Source organism: Rhamphochromis sp. 'chilingali' (assembly GCF_963969265.1).
Source record: "Rhamphochromis sp. 'chilingali' genome assembly, chromosome: 16".
Taxonomy (NCBI): Eukaryota; Metazoa; Chordata; class Actinopteri; order Cichliformes; family Cichlidae; genus Rhamphochromis; species Rhamphochromis sp. 'chilingali'.
Genome location: NC_137943.1, coordinates 19,122,873 through 19,140,552, shown reverse-complemented (window position 1 = coordinate 19,140,552; position 17,680 = coordinate 19,122,873). Strand labels below are relative to the sequence as shown.

At 39.9% G+C, this 17,680-nt stretch overlaps 1 protein-coding gene and 1 long non-coding RNA gene across 2 annotated transcripts; both read left to right on the top strand.

Annotated features, from left to right (window-relative positions):
- Positions 1–852: 852 nt before the first annotated feature.
- On the top strand, positions 853–5,345 carry LOC308383275. The gene is made up of 3 exons (XR_013969111.1): positions 853–1,591; positions 1,968–2,120; positions 3,152–5,345. It is a non-coding gene; the product is annotated as an uncharacterized lncRNA (long non-coding RNA).
- A 4,556-nt stretch (positions 5,346–9,901) lies between these two features.
- On the top strand, positions 9,902–17,480 carry mep1bb (meprin A subunit beta b; the record flags this gene model as incomplete). The annotated part of the gene is given in 15 exon segments (XM_080907873.1): positions 9,902–9,919; positions 9,923–10,036; positions 10,162–10,180; positions 10,275–10,325; positions 10,436–10,479; positions 10,596–10,674; positions 11,294–11,411; positions 12,234–12,412; positions 12,688–12,906; positions 13,128–13,280; positions 15,212–15,427; positions 15,549–16,016; positions 16,143–16,322; positions 16,565–16,706; positions 17,261–17,480. Coding segments are annotated over 15 exon segments (2,220 nt in total).
- Positions 17,481–17,680: the final 200 nt, after the last annotated feature.

Genomic DNA, 17,680 nt, shown 5'->3' with positions numbered 1-17,680 from the left:
GAAACTTTCAGCGCTTGCAAATGTTTGTCTGTTTAGTCTTGAGATAGGCTGATGATCTGCAGAGCATGTCAGCTGTCACTGATGCACACTGTAGTTGGGTTTTCCTTGACTAAGAACAGGAAAAATTGTGTAGAGTATGCTTCTTATGCTTAAGAATGCTTATTTATTGTTGAACAGTGGACAAATTATGGAGGTTACTGTTGTTTGAATTGATCTAACCAGTGTGTACCCATTCCAGAATAAGGGTTTAGATTTTGCCACCACACCTAAGAATGAATATATATCTGATGTATCAGCTTAAAGGGAGTGGTCTCTTAGAATAATTATAGTTTTGAACCAGAACACTTGCTTCAGTTCATTCAGTGGATGATAACACGTATTAGGTGTAGACAGTCCATACTGGTTTATATCTATGGGGCTAATTACTGTTGACAACACCCATTCAATGGACTGATAACATCAAAATTGGGTGACCAGATTGTGTAATGAATCAACAGACTGTTAATGTTAAGTTGATTCATTACACAATGTTAAGCTTTCAAGACAGCTGTAGTGTAATCATCATGGCAACCAAGCTGTGGTTTGTCCTTAATTGCTGTGTTTGTAAGATGTAGTTTTCAGTGTTTTTCTTTAAAAGTACTGTTGCTGTACTGTTCTGATGTAAAGTCTTTGTGTTTCTCTGAAAGTTTACAAGAACAAGAGCCTGCAGTTCTACATTGCTATTCTCAGTGACAATAAGAACCTCAAGACTATTAAGCATTGAGTGTACTAGTATATGTTTAAAACTAGAAATCTTTTATCACAAAGCTCGAACTTCACTGAAAAAAAGGGACTGGCCATCTCTTGGATTTATGTAAGCATCTTGCATGTATTTAACACAATTGCCTCATGTTTTAAAGATAAATGTAACTATATAGTGTAAAAACTACATGATATGCAGAAAGGGTGTATTAAATTGTTCATATCATGTTCAGGTGAAGTAAGTCAATAAGATAGCAACGTTAAATCTCGTGAAACCACGCGTGATTTCATCTCGCGGGCTTTGGATCGTGGTTTAAAAAATGCATCCATCTCAGTCAAGTCGAGCAGCCAACTCTACGTTTTTTGGTATGTCTTGATTTTTTGAATTAATATTTACCATATTTCAGCCAAATGTAGTTAAACGTCTAAAGTGCCGCCATGTAACATGCTAAAAAAGAGCCGTTAGCTTATTTGCTGTTTTATCTGTTATCAAAGAATTGGCGCTTTTTCATTTGAATTTGTCTTTGGCACAAGAGCCGTAATATCACATTAAACCTAATTACGAGGCACTCATAACATAATTTGGTTTTCTGTGTGAATAGATTTGTCAACTGACTCTTCAGTTACATTGTGTATTTACTGCACCGTGGTGTTAGTGAGATTTTGGACATTGAACAGCTTTAGCTAATATCATCAGCGGTATTATGCTAGCTTACATCCCTACCCCTCCTGCCCTCACCTGCTGTCCTTTTGTTTTTGTTTTTGTTTTTGTTGATGCACATTGAGAGACCACATCTATTCTGCATTTCACCAGGAGTCAGCTGATGGATTGTGGGTTCAAGGTGTTATGGTAAGAAAGTATATTCTATTTTTGCTTAAGGTTTCTGTAACTTAATTATAATAGGTTTTTTATAATTACTAGGTGCATGCATACTCAAATAGACCACCCTATTAATACAACTGAGAAATCCAAAATCTGCCATAGGTTTAACTTATACCTGTATGTATTGTCAGAAAGGTGATTACTGGACTCACATTAATGCACACTTGAACTAAAATGAGGTTGTAACTTGTGGGTTCTTGGGTTGCAAATCAGAAATAAACATCTTTGGATTTTTTTAATCCCATAAGATCTGGAAACACAGTTTTTATTCAACAAAACATTACTGATTATTAACCAAGCACAGTGCCTGCCGTTATTTCAAAATAATTTTATGTCATTTCAGATGAAATGCAGCATTCCAGTGCATCCCAACCATGCCTTTACAGTCAAGGTTTCTGATGGAGCTGAGTTTCTCTCTGACAGTCTGCTGAAAGTGTTTGCAAAGTGATCGGGGGAACAGGGCACAAAGCTAAAGGATGTAGCTGCCATGATGACAGTAAGAACTTTAAAATTCTTTAACTACAAAGTGTATATGTATTGCATTAGGTCAGTAAAAGATTTTTATGCTGCATCCATTGAAACAGTCAACTATTACCTGTGAGTACTGATTCCACCGAAAGGATGCCATAATTTTCGTCATGCATTTACTGGCCCACTGAGAAAAATTGATCTTTTTAAAAAAATAAATGTTCTGGAAACTATATATCCATAAAGTTGATGTCAAACAGGAACTTTTGATATTGCTTTGTAGATGCTGGTGTTGCATGTTGACTGGTTTAAGTTTTGGTCTGGGATCATTTTCTTCTGTGCTACTGAAAAGTTCACAAATCTCTGTTTTCTTTGTTATAATACTTTAGGATGACATTAATGCTCAAAGGGACTCTCATCAAAGTGCTCCGCATCTGTGTGAAAGACAATTGCAACATCTTGGTGCAGGAGTTCATGGTGAGTGTTTTATGAGTAGATTGTGGCTTTGCAACATTTAAAAATGCATTTAGTTATCCACTTGATCCTCATTGGACCAGTTAGGACCAGTAGTCCTCTTTAATAATTTGAAGTTCACATGAGGCCTGGTAGTGAACTCAGCCGCCGGCCCTTGAGGCCCCACCCCTGTATTAGGGGTCACATCAGTGTGAAAAAACTTTAAATTTGTCATTCTAGTGAACAAAGGAAAATCCCACCAATATTTACATTAGCTTTTGTTTGAAAAAAAAAAAAGACCAACAGCTAACCAAATTGTGGGGCTGAAAGTCTAAATTCTAACATCTTCTGAGTGACAAAACCTGGATTTCTGATGGGCCGGTGTCTTTCTAAGAAAAACTAATGTAAAGCATTTGAAATTATGTTTTTCACCCTCTCTTAGAAACTCTGTTAGACCATGAATGGCAGCATGGCAGGCCACTCTTTGGCTATAGCTATTTACTATGTTGCTTGCATTGGTTTAAATTACTCTAACATTAGAACTGGTAGATTCAAAAGAGATGAGTTTAAAAAGGAATCTTAAAGAAATGTTTTGTGTTTAACCAGGACTTGACTGAGGCCACTGCACAGATTGAGAAAACCACAATGAACATCTGTCTCCAGAGGATGCACCAGGCAATGACTTTTCTGACGTTGGCATCATCATCGAGGGTATAGTAGTTCTTCAAGATCTGGATAACGTGACCTTTGCAGTAGCCATGCTGTTTGGACCTTTTTTATTCCTTCAATATGAGTTACCCATCACAACTCTGCTACACTTTTGAGGTGATTCAAAGGGTGGTAATGGAGTTGGAAGCAACTCAGCTCTCAAGAAAAGCTCACAACTAAGACAAAACTGCTCCTGCAACGAAGCTCACTGTTATGCATGTGAGGTGACCAGCTCTAGGTGAGAAGACATTTAAATCTCACACTTGTTCTGCTGCATTTTTGAAGCTCAATTCCAGGAACAGATCGCAGGGTTCATTTTTATATACACTGCAACTGCCATGAGGACGAGCCGTTTTTTTGTTGTTGTTGTTGTTTGTTTTTCCTTTTGCTCTGTACAAGTTCTCTGTCTGTTTGGCAGCATTTTTAAATTTCTCTTTGTATTTTTTCTTTCTTTTACTAGTGAAGAGATGTAGCATGAACAGTTATGCAGTCTAAATATCCCATATGGGCCGTGTGAAATGGTATTTTCAGTTTCATTCAGTTGAAGTAAGGAACGTTGAATATTTCTAAGTGTGCTGTTTTGAACCAAGATGTCACAGTATGATCAGTGCCGTAATTTTTGACAGTCACTGTATCAATGTTATTTTTGCATCTCTTGAATAAAGGTTTTGACCTGCAAGTGCTAATTTCTTTAGTTATTGGGGTAAAATGGGTAATGTTAATAGGAAGGTGTTTGCCAATTCAGTAACCTAATTTAATGTTAATGGAAACTAACATTACCTCAAATTGTTTAGTTATAATTGTTGTTTAACTGAATCTTGACGTTAGAGGCCTTAAATAGAATGTTTTGTATTGTTCTTTCCCAACATTTTTCAAAAGAAAGAGTCTAATTTCTTTGCTGTGATTGATTCCAGAGAACACGGAAGAACTGACATTATTTAACTGTTGGTTTATATAGATTCAGTAGTGGAGTAATGTCAGTTTAATTCTTTACCTACTGTCAATGCAGTGAAATTAGACATTTTGTTTTGAAAGGTTACTGGTGGATGCCAGCAACCATCTTGGAAGAGAACAATATAATCTGTTATAAGGCCTCCATTTGAAAATTGTGTATTTGATACTAGAATATAATAGCAAAATGTAATTTGAAGATAACATGTAGTATTTAAGTGACCAAGTAGTATTGGGTAAAAGTTATTGAATGGTGTTGGGATAAAGTGAGAAAATTGTGAAGGATTAAAATATTTCAAGAGCTCAAATTACTTCATCAAAACATGTTTAAGTCACATTTTATCAACACAAATTGCACAGGTTTATTGAACATGAATAAATTGTGTTAATTTAACTCAATTGTTTAAGTTGCTGCCAAAGCAAAACATCTGTGTGCAACAAATGTCCACCATTGAATTAAGTAAATCCAACAACATATTTTTTTCAGTGTTTTGTGTGGCCCAAAAACTTATTTCATGCTGCCACCAAACAGTACCGGACTTTGTGCCCCCATTCTGGTGTTGGATCACACATTCAAAATCACCCCTGGATCAACTCGCTCAACTGGACGACGAAAAAGAGTCACAGACAACGTACAACCCCACGACTCGATATGGGGCAGTGACCTACCACAAGAGTTCAAGTTATGGACTACTGGACAGAAAGTCCTGCACTCACTGTTCCCATGGGTCGGAAATGGAAAAAACATGCTAAGAATTGAGACTCTTGACTACCGATTTGGACTTTTCCTGAACAGCTCAACAAAGATAAACAAGGCTCAGAATGAGGAAATCGACGTGATCAGAATAGAGGTCATGCAACACAGAGTCGCCCTGGACATGATTCTGGCTGAGAGAGGGGGCCTCTGTGTCTTATTCAACCCCACTTGTTGCACTTATATCCCGGACAACGTACACTCCTTGACCATGACCACCGCCCTAGACAAGTTACGACAACTGAGTAATGCACAGCAACAAGACTATGTCACGAACACAGAGGACTGGCTGACCTGGCTGCTGAGCGGCAGCTGGAAGACCCTCGTGATCAAAGGACTTGTCTTGATAGGAGTTCTTCTTTTATTGCTTTGCATGTTCTCAACTTGCATTTTACCCTGTATCAGATCAATGATTGACAAAATGGTACAGGCCACAGTAATCACCTATGTTGGACTGCCACAAGAAGATGAACCGGATGAAGAGGATTTAGTATAGGAAAACACATACACATACTGAATGATGCTACAATTGAAAATGTTATAAGCAAGTGATTGTTGGCTGATAATAAATTATGATTAAGTGTAAAATATTAACTTCAGTGAAATATAAGTGAAATATATTAACATCAGGAGGGAATGTCATGGAGTTTTTACTGTTTTATTTGATTATGCTTCAAATGTTATGTTATGCTTATGTTCACATATTTCACCAGACACAGCTTTCTGCAGAAACAGGAAGCTGACCCTGTGACTTTTACTGAAAGAGATTAGCACACACACACACACGAACTTAGTGACACATACACCCACACACACATTAAAGGAAACTGCTATGCTTGTCCCACCCTGCTTCTGCTATAAAAATAAACGAATACTGCAGCTAGGTGTGATTACTCTCTGAGTTTCACCCGTGCCGCACGTTATCAGTATCAAGTGTCTCAGTGTCGTTTATTCACCTGACTGTTTGTTAACTGTAAATCTCTGACAAATGGCAAAGCATGTTAGAAATAAATGTTTTTTTTCCTTTGTTTTCTTATGTTTGTGGGTGTGCGTATGTGCATGTGTATGTATATGTGTGTGTATTTTATCCATCAATTTATCACCCATCCATTTTCCACTTATCCGGGGCCAGTTCACAGGGGCAGCAGCCCAAGCAGTGAAGCCCAGTCCTCTGTCTCCCCAGCCACCTCCTCCAGTTTGTCTGGGGGAACAGGCCAGCCACCCTTCGCAGAAAGCTCATTTCTGAGCTTGTATCCGCAATCTCATTCTTTCTGTCACTACCTAGAGCTCATGACCATAGGTAAGGGTAGGGACGTAGATAGACTGCTAAATCGAAAGCTTCGCTTTTACACTCAATACTCTCTTCACCACAACAGACATGGACAACGTCCATATCTCTGCAGCTGCAACATCAATCCGTCTGTGGATCTCTTGGTCCCCTCTTCCTTCGCTCGTGAACAAGACCCTGAGATACTTAAACTCCTCAACTCGGGGCAATACCTTCTTCCTGACACGGAGTGGGCAGTCCACCCTTTTCAAGCTGAGGACCAACTGGCCCCAGACTTGGAAGTGCTAATTCACTTGGCTGCAAACCGCTCACGTGCAAGCTGGAGGCCAACACCCAATGAAGCAAACAGAACCACATCATCTGCAAAAAGCAGAGACGATGTCCTGAGACCACCCAAGTGGAAACATTTTGCAACTGAACAGAGACGGTGGCAAAGGGCAGCCTTGGCAAAGCCCATCACCCACTGGGAATGAGTCCGACTTATTGCCAGCTATGTGGATCAAGCTCTTGCAACAATTGTATAGGGCTTTGGAGCGTGATGTCACGGGGGTGGGCGTGGAAAGGATTTTGGCCCGATCCGCCATTTTGGGGGTCTAGCGCAAGTGAAAAGGGAGCGAAGTCACACACAACAGCCATGGTTCGTATTTGCTGTGTGGTCGGTTGCAATGTTCGATCGCACGACCGGCAAGAGAATAAGCTTGAAAAGGGTTTATCTTTTCATTCTTTCCCAACCTGGAAGCAACATGAGGCAGCTCGTGTATCGATGTTACCAAACGAAGGCGTCTAGTCTGGATAGCAGCTGTGAGACGAGCTGATATCCAGTTCTCTTCCATCTCCAAATATCTGTTGGTGCTCCTGACATTTTCATTCCGGTAAGTTCTAAATATGTTCATATCACTCTTTATAGCCTATTAGTTTTATTTTCGATGCGCTCTGAGCTCATAGCAAATTAGAACAAACATCCTACTGAGTGATTTTGCAGAACTACCTTCTATTTATAGAGTTGCTAATTATTTGGCATTATTGCAGCAAACCAGCCCATGAAATGGATGAAACATCGTGACTGGGTTCCAGCGCTACACAAGGGACCTGCTTCAAACATACCACCATGCCAATCAGATTACTTCTTCCATGTGAGGGTGAAGAGGTGACCCTCCTGGATAAGATGGTGAAGGTTTGCTGCGTTTGTTGAACAGTGTGATAATAAAACCAGGGAAAAATGAAACCTGCTCCTGTTAAATATTCTTAAGTATTGTGCTGTTAAAATTGCTGTATTTTTTCAAAAGATACAGTAAATAAAGTAATGTTAGTAGTGGGTGATATCATGTAAACACTCATGATTTTGTGTAAACATTTTGTCATTTGTAAACTATAAATGACATGGATTCTACACTGTAACTGATGTGATGTTCTATAAGGTGGTTTTAATAAAAAAAAAAAAAAAACAGGCAAAAATTTGTTTGTTTATTCAACTTTTGAACAGTGGTACTCAGTCAGTATATATTCAGTAAATGCAAATTATTTACACAGCAGTGCACTACAGGCATAAATCTAGACCCCTAGATAAAACATTATGGGTCATTCCCACAACCCACAGCTTTACTGTGTTCCAGCAAAGTATCCAATAGCAGTGACAACTCCTCCACAGTAGCAGGTGGGATTTTTCTGTTATGAGGACGGCTCCTTTTACCTGTCACTACAGATGGTCTGTTTATGTTTTGATTGAGAGCCTTTTTTTGGGCAGCTGAAGAGGAGAAGTCTATCTTATGGCCAACCTCTGGCTGTATCTTGGTCATATTACCCAGCAAAACCCAGTATGCAGGTTCATCTGTAACAGTCCTTGTGCCACAGATCAACACTGTTGCTTCGAAATTAAACAGAAGAGCAGCGACATGGCTGCAGGTCTCCGCGACTCCGGCCATACAGGTGCAGTGGGCGGCTTCAACCTCCCCTGTGATGCTCACAGTGACCCATGGCTGCAATGCTGGTTCATTCAGTCTTTGAGAGAGCAGCACCTGAAACACACACAGACAAAGTTCATTTAAAGACAAGAACTATGAGCCAAGGCCGACGTAAATGTGTTTTATCTACTTTATCATAAATGTAACAAAGTGTTTAGAAAGTTTGCACATACATGTCATTTTTCATTTCTTTATGTGTCCATCTATAGAACGCTGCATGTTATAGTGTAAATCTGCCTGTTCTCTGTCAGAAACCTGCCTGCAGAAAATGAACCTAAAGTATGTAATGCAAGGATGTCATCACTTTAGAGATGGAGAAAGCATAAAGTGACAATTATGAATCACTTAGTATGATAAGGAGATTCTGCAGGTCATTAATCAATGTATAAAACTAAAATAAAATGTATTTTTAGTGACACAGGATACAAACATGGAAGCAAGATGTATAATTAGAATTATTTATAATAAATATGAATAAATCATTGCAATTTCTTTAACCATAAAGAACAACAAACCTTCAGGACAGTGTCTCATCAATGCACTGAACTCACTATGTTATCCCTCTAACAGCCTCCACATGTTCTCACTGTAATTTCCCCTCATGAATGAATTTATGCTGCACTAATATGAATGTTTGCAGGGAAATCAAACGCATTCACTCGCAGTACTCGAGCTGACTTACCTTTGTTTGAATGACGACTTGTACGCGCTGACTCCACAGACAAGGTCAGGCTATGTCAGTAGCGGTTGGTCTTCAGGGTTTCTACTCCACGGCCGTATGTCATACGGGTCCACATTTCCAATGCACGCTCTTTTCTGCAAGTACCGCTGCTTCGCCTCTGGACGCAATCGGTCTCTATACAGTTCATTCTCTTTTGAGAGGCTCTTAAGCATCTTTCTTGTAGTCGTCGTTCCAACACAGTGTGTTTGTGTTGATTCGTAGACCCCGAAAATGGCGCTGCGCTCCCATAATGCATTGCGGCGTGACTACAACTCCAAAGCCCTTATGGCTCGTAACAACAGGCCAGAGCGCCTATACTCCCCGGAGCAGCTCCCACAGAATACTCTTAGGGACACGACTGAATGCATTCTCTAAGTCCACAAAACACAAGTAGAGTGGTTGGGTGAACTCCCATGTATCCACAAATATTTTCGAGAGGGTAAAGAGCTGGTCCGGTGTTCCACAACCGGGACGAAAGCTGCATTGTTCCTCCTGTATCCATCCCAGGGAGCCTGCCACCAAGGAGTTGCTTAACTGCGCTGTGACCTTGCCCTCTGTAATGCATGAGTCAGAACACTTGTCTTCCCACTGGCACGTCTTCCTCTATAGAAGACGTGTCAGTGGAATTAAGGAGGTCTTCAAAGTATTCCTTCTATCACCCAACAATATCCTCAGTTGAAGTCAGCAGCACTCCACAGTGTTGCTGACTTTAATGCAGTGTAGATAGAAATCGATAATAACAGTACATGTCCTGAAAACAGAAATGTACACATAGATCAGGAGGTTGCTATCAATTTCAACATGTCTTATATCAGGCCTGCTACTTGCAAATGTGCAAAGATTTATTGGCTGATAACAGAGTGGATTGAAGTTGTCGTTTAACTTGAGCCCATTATAGCTCTGTCAGTTATTGACTTGTGAACGCATTTTATTTCTCCACCCCAAATGCACTTTTCTGATTTCTTCTTCCTGAATGCCCGTCAGAGCTCAGTAGGTCTTATTTGGACACTCTTGTAGAGGGAGATTCTATGGCATGGCAGGAAGGGAACCTACAGGTGTGCTAATCCTTTACACTGCATGCCTCCTTTGTGGTACCACACTCTGCTTGGTGAGAAATTGTCATTTTGTTTAGTTTTTATTATCAGAAGTGGTCTTAGGAGAACTTGAAAGTTGACTTTTATACACTTGAAAATCAATAACCAGTATTCCTTTTTCATTTATTTTAATATTTAGCCAGCAGCAAAATTATTAGGTAAGTTTTTTTCTCAAACAAGCAAAGGCTACTTTAACTGTTTTTGTTACTTTTTTACTAATTTTCATGTTAAATTACTACTTTGATTTTACAGTCTATGATGTGGACGGTGGACGGGACCTTGACATTTTTGATATCAATGAAGGTATTTTAGAAAAGAAACAGAAAAAAAAAACCCAGAAGAAAATGTTCTCTTTTTCTTCCAAATTCCAAATTCAGTTCTCTTAAACTTTCTTTGTACTTTAATCTGATCAGAGGCAGGGTTGAACCTTGCAGAAGGGGACATAGTTCTTGATGAGGTAACTTAATTGAACTTCTTTCCCCAACAACACAAATTAATGGATTGGATTAAAGTTCAACAATGGCTCAATATTTTGTTCTTTTGTTTGTGGTTTGTTCTTTGTGGCTGTGGCAGAAGCAACCCCGAAATTCTATAATAGGGGAAGAGTACAGGTGGCCAAAGACAATCCCATACTACATGCAAGATGACTTGGGTAAAAGCGAGCTTGTTTTTTTTTCCTTTTGTTTGTTTGGGGGTTTTTCTTTACAATTTGAAATTATTTAGCTTCATACTTAAGCCTCTACAGTACAGTATATTTGCATATACAGTCATGTGGCATAAATAAAGCAAAATAAATGAGAAAATGTGCATTATTTTTATTAGCTCTGTGTTTACAAGTATTTAATGTTTTAATTTTAATTTTAAAATGAATCTTGTTCCTGTTATTTGTTTTCAAGCACTTGAAAAAAAAAAAAACATAATCTTTTCAGATTATGTATTATTTTATTACTTAACAAGCCAATGGGATCTGAAGCAGTTAAAAATAAAGTAAAATAGAATAAAGAATAAAATCTTTTTGACTAAATGCAATGTTATTAATGGCTTTTGGAAACAATATTAATGATAAAATTTAGATTAAAAAAACCAAATGTCATAAATTGGATATTTAAACACATTTTATTATCAATATTTTTGTGCTTTCACAAAAATATATGGGTATGGGTGTCATCTGTAATCATAACTCAGCAGGAGCTTACAGTTGTTCTTTAAAAAAGGTACCGTAAAGAACTTTTTTCAACTATAATAAAACTGATTTTTCATTTTGTACACAGAGATCAATGCAAAAGGTGTGATTCTCAAGGCCTTTGAGCAGTACCGGCTCAAGACCTGCATCGACTTTAAGCCATGGAGTGGAGAAGCAAACTACATTTCTGTCTTTAAAGGGGATGGGTAAGGCAAGAAGAACGTATTCTTCTAAAATCTCTTTTTAGATGGATTATATACACTCATTGGACACTCAATTAAGTATACGTTGCTTGTACCATGTTGGTTCCCCTTTGCCCTTCAGTAGTGCCTTGATTTTTTATTGCATAGATTCAATAAGGTTCTATTCCTGGCTTTCTAAGTGCAATATCAGAAATCAAGACTCATCATACCAGCCAATGTTTTGCCTAGTTTTTTCTATTTTCATGTTCTCTACTGAAAGCAGCAGTACTCGGCGTGCTACTGCTGTAGCTCCTCTGCTTAAAAGTTCAACATGTTGTCAATTCAGAGATAATTTGATTGTTTAACTGAGTGACCATTGCCTTTCTCTCAAGTCGAACACGTCGGGCCATTATCTTCTGACCTCTGACATCATGGAGGCATTTTTTGCCAATCACTGGGTATTTCTCTTTTCTGGATACCTCTCTCTAAACTCTAGAGATGGTTGTGTGGGAAAATCCCAGTAGATCAGCAGTTTCTGGAACACTCATACCAGCCCATCCGGCACCAACTACCACAGAACACTCAAAATCATTTAAATTACTTTTCTACCTTATCCGAATGTTTAGTTCAACTTCAGCTGGTTGACTTGACCATGCATAACTGCACTGAGTTAATACCATTTGATTGGCTGATTAGATATTTGCATTAAGAAGCAGATGATTAGATGTACCTAACAGAGAGGCCAGTGAGTGTACTTATTCTGTACTTTTACTACAGAAAAGTATTGGCAAGAAGACACTGGGAGTTTATCTGATCTTCACAAAAGCCTCATTTTCTTTCCATAAGCTGTTTCTCCTCTGTTGGCAACCGGCATGTTGGGAAGCAGAGACTGTCTATAGGAACAAACTGTGACCACATTGCCACCATTGAACATGAGTTCCTTCATGCGCTGGGTTTCTGGCACGAGCAGTCCAGGGCAGACCGTGATGATTATGTCGAAATCATGTGGGACCGCATTACAGAGGGTATTGTTACTGTTATTCATCCAACCAAACTACAGTGTTTAAACACTGGCTGTTCATCCTCTCATAAAGTTTTATCTCTTTATGTGGTGATTTCTTCATGACGTACCTGTTTACCCAAGTATTGTTATATGAGTACTTTTATAAGTCAGCAGTCTCTGACACCTGTTGATAAGCAGCATTTATGGTCCAAGTCATATGAATCATACAATAATAAGTAATGCAATGTCACAATGGATGAAACTGCAATGGCGCCTTTATGTATGTCCAATTTGCAGGTAAAGGACACAATTTTAACACCTATGATGACACCACCTCCAGCTCTTTGGGCGTCCCCTACGACTACAGCTCCATGATGCACTACAGTAAAACTGCTTTTAAGAACGGCATGGAGCCCACCATCGTCACCAAGATCCCTGCTTTCAGTGACATCATTGGCCAGCGTATGGAGTTCAGCGACAGTGACCTGCTCAAGCTGAACCGCCTCTATAACTGCAGTAAGATTCAGCAGTCAGTGCACAAGTACTATTTTATTTTCTCCATTATAAAAGTCAACTTGTCCTGCACCTGCAGTACTGATCTGTTCAACTTCATGTTTTGTTACATTCATCAATAATGATGTTCATGACATGGCTTGTCCCTTGATTTTTTTATAGTTTATTGCGGTTCAAAGTGCTGCAACACTTGTTTATGTGTGTTTATGAAATCTGCTCTGCAGCTCAAGGTTCCACCTTTCTGGACTCGTGCGACTTTGAACGTGAAAACATCTGTGGTATGATACAGGGACAAGGGGATCAGGCAGATTGGGACAGGGTTACAACAGCTACTGGAGGGCCTGACACTGATTACTCCAACATGGGCAAATGCACTGGTGAGAACAATCTACTATGAAATGTATGAAAGGATAGGTTCATATTTTTACAATTCTTTCTTAAAACAATGTTCAGATACTTCTTAGTGTACCAAAATCTCCTCTGCATAGAACATTTGAAAAAATATCTTCATAGGAACATGTGAACATATTTAGTGTGGTCTCTTGTTTATGAGATCACACTAAACATTTTTTTATGACAGACTTGTAAAATGTGAAACTAGTCTATGTTTCAGTTTTACAGTGGCTTGCAAAAGTATTCGGCCCCCTTGAACTTTTCCATGTTTTGTCACATTACAGCCACAAACATGAATCAATTTTATTGGAATTCCACGTGAAAGACCAATACAAAGTGGTGTACAGGTGAGAAGTGGAACGGAAATCATACATGATTCCAAACATTTTTTACAAATAAATAACTGAAAAGTGGGGTGTGCGTAATTATTCAGCTCCCTGAGTCAATACTTTGTAGAACCACCTTTTGCTGCAATTACAGCTGCCAGTCTTTTAGGGTCTGTCTCTACCAACTTTGCACATCTAGAGACTGAAATTCTTGCCTCTTCTTTGCAAAACAGCTCCAGCTCAGTCAGATTAGATGGACAGCGTTTGTGAACAGCAGTTTTCAGATCTTGCCACAGATTCTCGATTGGATTTAGATCTGGACTTTGACTGGGCCATTCTAACACATGGACATGTTTTGTTTTAAACCATTCCATTGTTGCCTGGCTTTATGTTTAGGGTCGTTGTCCTGCTGGAAGGCGAACCTCCGCCCCAGTCTCAAGTCTTTTGCAGACTCCAAGAGGTTTTCTTCCAAGATTGCCCTGTATTTGGCTCCATCCATCTTCCCATCAACTCTGACCAGCTTCCCTGTCCCTGCTGAAGAGAAGCACCCCCAGAGCATGATGCTGCCACCACCATATTTGACAGTGGGGATGGTGTGTTCAGAGTGATGTGCAGTGTTAGTTTTCCGCCACACATAGCATTTTGCATTTTGGACAAAAAGTTCCATTTTGGTCTCATCTGACCAGAGCACCTTCTTCCACATGTTTGCTGTGTCCCCCCACATGGCTTGTGGCAAACTGCAAACGGGACTTCATATGGTTTTCTGTTAACAATGGCTTTCTTCTTGCCACTCTTCCATAAAGGCCAACTTTGTGCAGTGCATGACTAATAGTTGTCCTATGGACAGATTCCTCCACCTGAGCTGTAGATCTCTGCAGCTCGTCCAGAGTCACCATGGGCCTCTTGGCTGCATTTCTGATCAGCGCTCTCCTTGTTCGGCCTGTGAGTTTAGGTGGACGGCCTTGTCTTGGTAGGTTTACAGTTGTGCCATACTCCTTCTATTTCTGAATGATCACTTGAACAGTGCTCCGTGAGATGTTCAAGGCTTGGGAAATCTTTTTGTAGCCTAAGCCTGCTTTAAATTTCTCAATAACTTTATCCCTGACCTGTCTGGTGTGTTCTTTGGACTTCATGGTGTTGTTGCTCCCAATATTCTCTTAGACAGTCACAGAGCAGCTGTATTTGTACTGACATTAGATTACACACAGGTGCACTCTGTTTAGTCATTAGCACTCATCAGGCAATGTCTATGGGCGACTGACTGCACTCAGACCAAAGGGGGCTTAATAATTACGCACACCCCACTTTGCAGTTATTTATTTGTAAAAAATGTTTGGAATCATGTATGATTTTCATTCCACTTCTCATGTGTACACCACTTTGTGTTGGTCTTTCACATGGAATTCCAATAAAATTGATTCATGTTTGTGGCTGTAATGTGACAAAATGTGGGAAAGTTCAAGGGGGCCGAATACTTTTGCAAGCCACTGTAGCTTTGGATTGGCTTGAGTACTCTTATGTCTTATTATCCACTGTGCAAACATGCTTAGATACCGAACCTATTAATGAAGTGAAACTTATATCTTTAGGCTCTGGGTATTTTATGCACTTCAGCACCGGCAGAGCCAATACTGGGGACAAAGCTCTGCTGGAAAGTAGATTGCTTTACCCCAAAAGAGGCTACCAATGTCTGCAGTTCTTCTATTACAACAGTGCTGGGCCCAGTGACACACTGAAGGTCTATGTCAGAGAGTATGACAAAGCTAACCCCAATGGAAGTCTGCGCCTTATAAAGACCATAGAAGGTGACATTTTTGGAAATCTTACTTCTGTTCACAATCTACTGTCAGAATATTGCTTGAAATATCAGGTTTGTACACTTGCTTTTTAATACATTCAATGCATTTACCTCATGTGCCATAACAGGGTCCCCTCAGGAGCTTTGGCAACTGCACCACGTCAGTCTAGATGCTAAAATGAAATTCCGCGTAGTCTTTGAAGGGACCAAAGTGGAAGCTGGGCCCCCATCAGGTGGACAGTCTTTGGATGACATCAACGTTTCAGAGACCACCTGCCCAGAATTTATTTGGAGAGTTAAAAACTTCAGTCATGTTATGGAAAACACCCCAATAAACACACCTATATTTAGCCCCCTATTCACCTCTAAAGAGGGTTATACCTTCCAAATGATGCTTTACCCCAGCGGTAGAGAGGGCTACCAGGGGCAGTTGTCAGCCTATGCTCATCTGGTGGCCCGTGAAGGGGACACAGGACAGATATGGCCATGTCCTTGGAAACAGATAACCATGATGCTAATGGACCAGCATCCACATATTCAAAAGCGCATGTCCAACCAGCGCAGCATCACCACTGACCCCAACATGAAGGCAGCAGGTGCAGTCATTTTAACTTTTTTCAAAAAGAGTCACAGAAATTGTTTGCAAATTACAAACAAATCATGAAATCATGGCTTTTTGCTGTATTACAATTTTTGCACTCTTTTAATATTCTTTTTAACAGGCTCTGATGAATTTTTCTGGGATGATCCTCGTAAGGTCGGCGTTGAGGTCACAGATACAGACGGATCAAAGTATTTCCGAGGGCCAGGCTATGGAACTGCAGCGTATCTCACCCATCTCAGAGCTAAAAGCAGAGATTTTATCAAGGGAGGAGATGCCATCTTCCTCCTCACCATGGAGGGTAAAAGCACCAGATATACAAGATGCATTTTAATTTTGTAAATGTACCATTTTTTTGTAAATCCGAACATATTCTGTAATGCTAATTCGGCAAGCCGCACAAGTAGGACTATGTAATTCGGCATACATGATCACATCTAGGATTTATTAACCCTCAGGTCAGGTCACAGCAGGTAATCCAAACAATTAGCTCTTTCACGTGGGTTTCTTTAACCTGCTGTCTCATTTGCTCCTCTTCTTCAGATGTGTCCCATTTAACTGTGAGCCAGCCCCTGCCTCCTACAACTTCACAGCCTGTCACCATCACACCTTCTGAAGTTTGCTACAATGTGCAATGCCAGAATGGCGGTGTCTGTGTCGTGGATGAAGGCAAACCTGCTTGCAGGTGAGCACTTTTGATGTCATCCACTATGCTAACTTCACGGCATTTACCAAAAAATGGACGTTAACACACTTTAATATTATATCAATGTGTTGTCCATTTTTGGCAACAGTTGAACACTTGTTTTAAGTGCACCTATTTAGAAAAAAGATTGAGAGGTGCTACTGAACCTCTCATATTGTGTTTTATATCACTGTGAACTAATTATGTCCTGTCAGCAAGCACATTAAGAGTGTCAAGCACTTGATTAGTTTGGACAGTCAAACAACCTGTTACACATCGGTCGGGGGTTCGATTCCCCTGAACAGCTACCCTGAGGTACCCCTGAGCAAGGTACCGTCCCTACACACTGCTCCCCGGGCGCCCAATGGCTGCCCACTGCTTCACTGAGTGAATGGGTTAAATGCAGAGAGGGATTTTCCCCACGGGGACCAATAAAGTACACTTTCTTTCTTTCTCTAATTTCCACCATCACAATCAGCTACGTGGTGAATGCTGGGTAAACCTTCAAGTATGTTTTCTGTCTCTCATGTTCATCCTTTTCCTCTGGTGTCCAGGTGTGACGTGGGTGACGACTGGTGGTACTACGGGGACAGATGTCAGCACAGAGGGTCCAACAGTGACAAAACCACCCTTGCACTTGCCTCTTCTCTATCTGTACTGGCAGTAATGTTGGTAGTTACAGTAGTCAGTGTCATCTGCGTGAAGAAAAAGTATAAAAAACGCACGAATAATAATAATAATAACGCCGTCATCCTGAACTCACATGCTAGTTAGAGACTTCAAGAGGCAGACCCTGAACTTCACAATGACAACTTGGTGAACAGAAGAACACAGCAAAAACAAATAGTTGAAAATGTTTAAAAAAAAATTTCCCTGCTAAATACTGTAAAAAACAAGGCTTTTGATGATATAGAAATAAGACTTTTGTATTCTGTACTGGATCAAAATATTACATTAGACTGCCCCTTACTGGT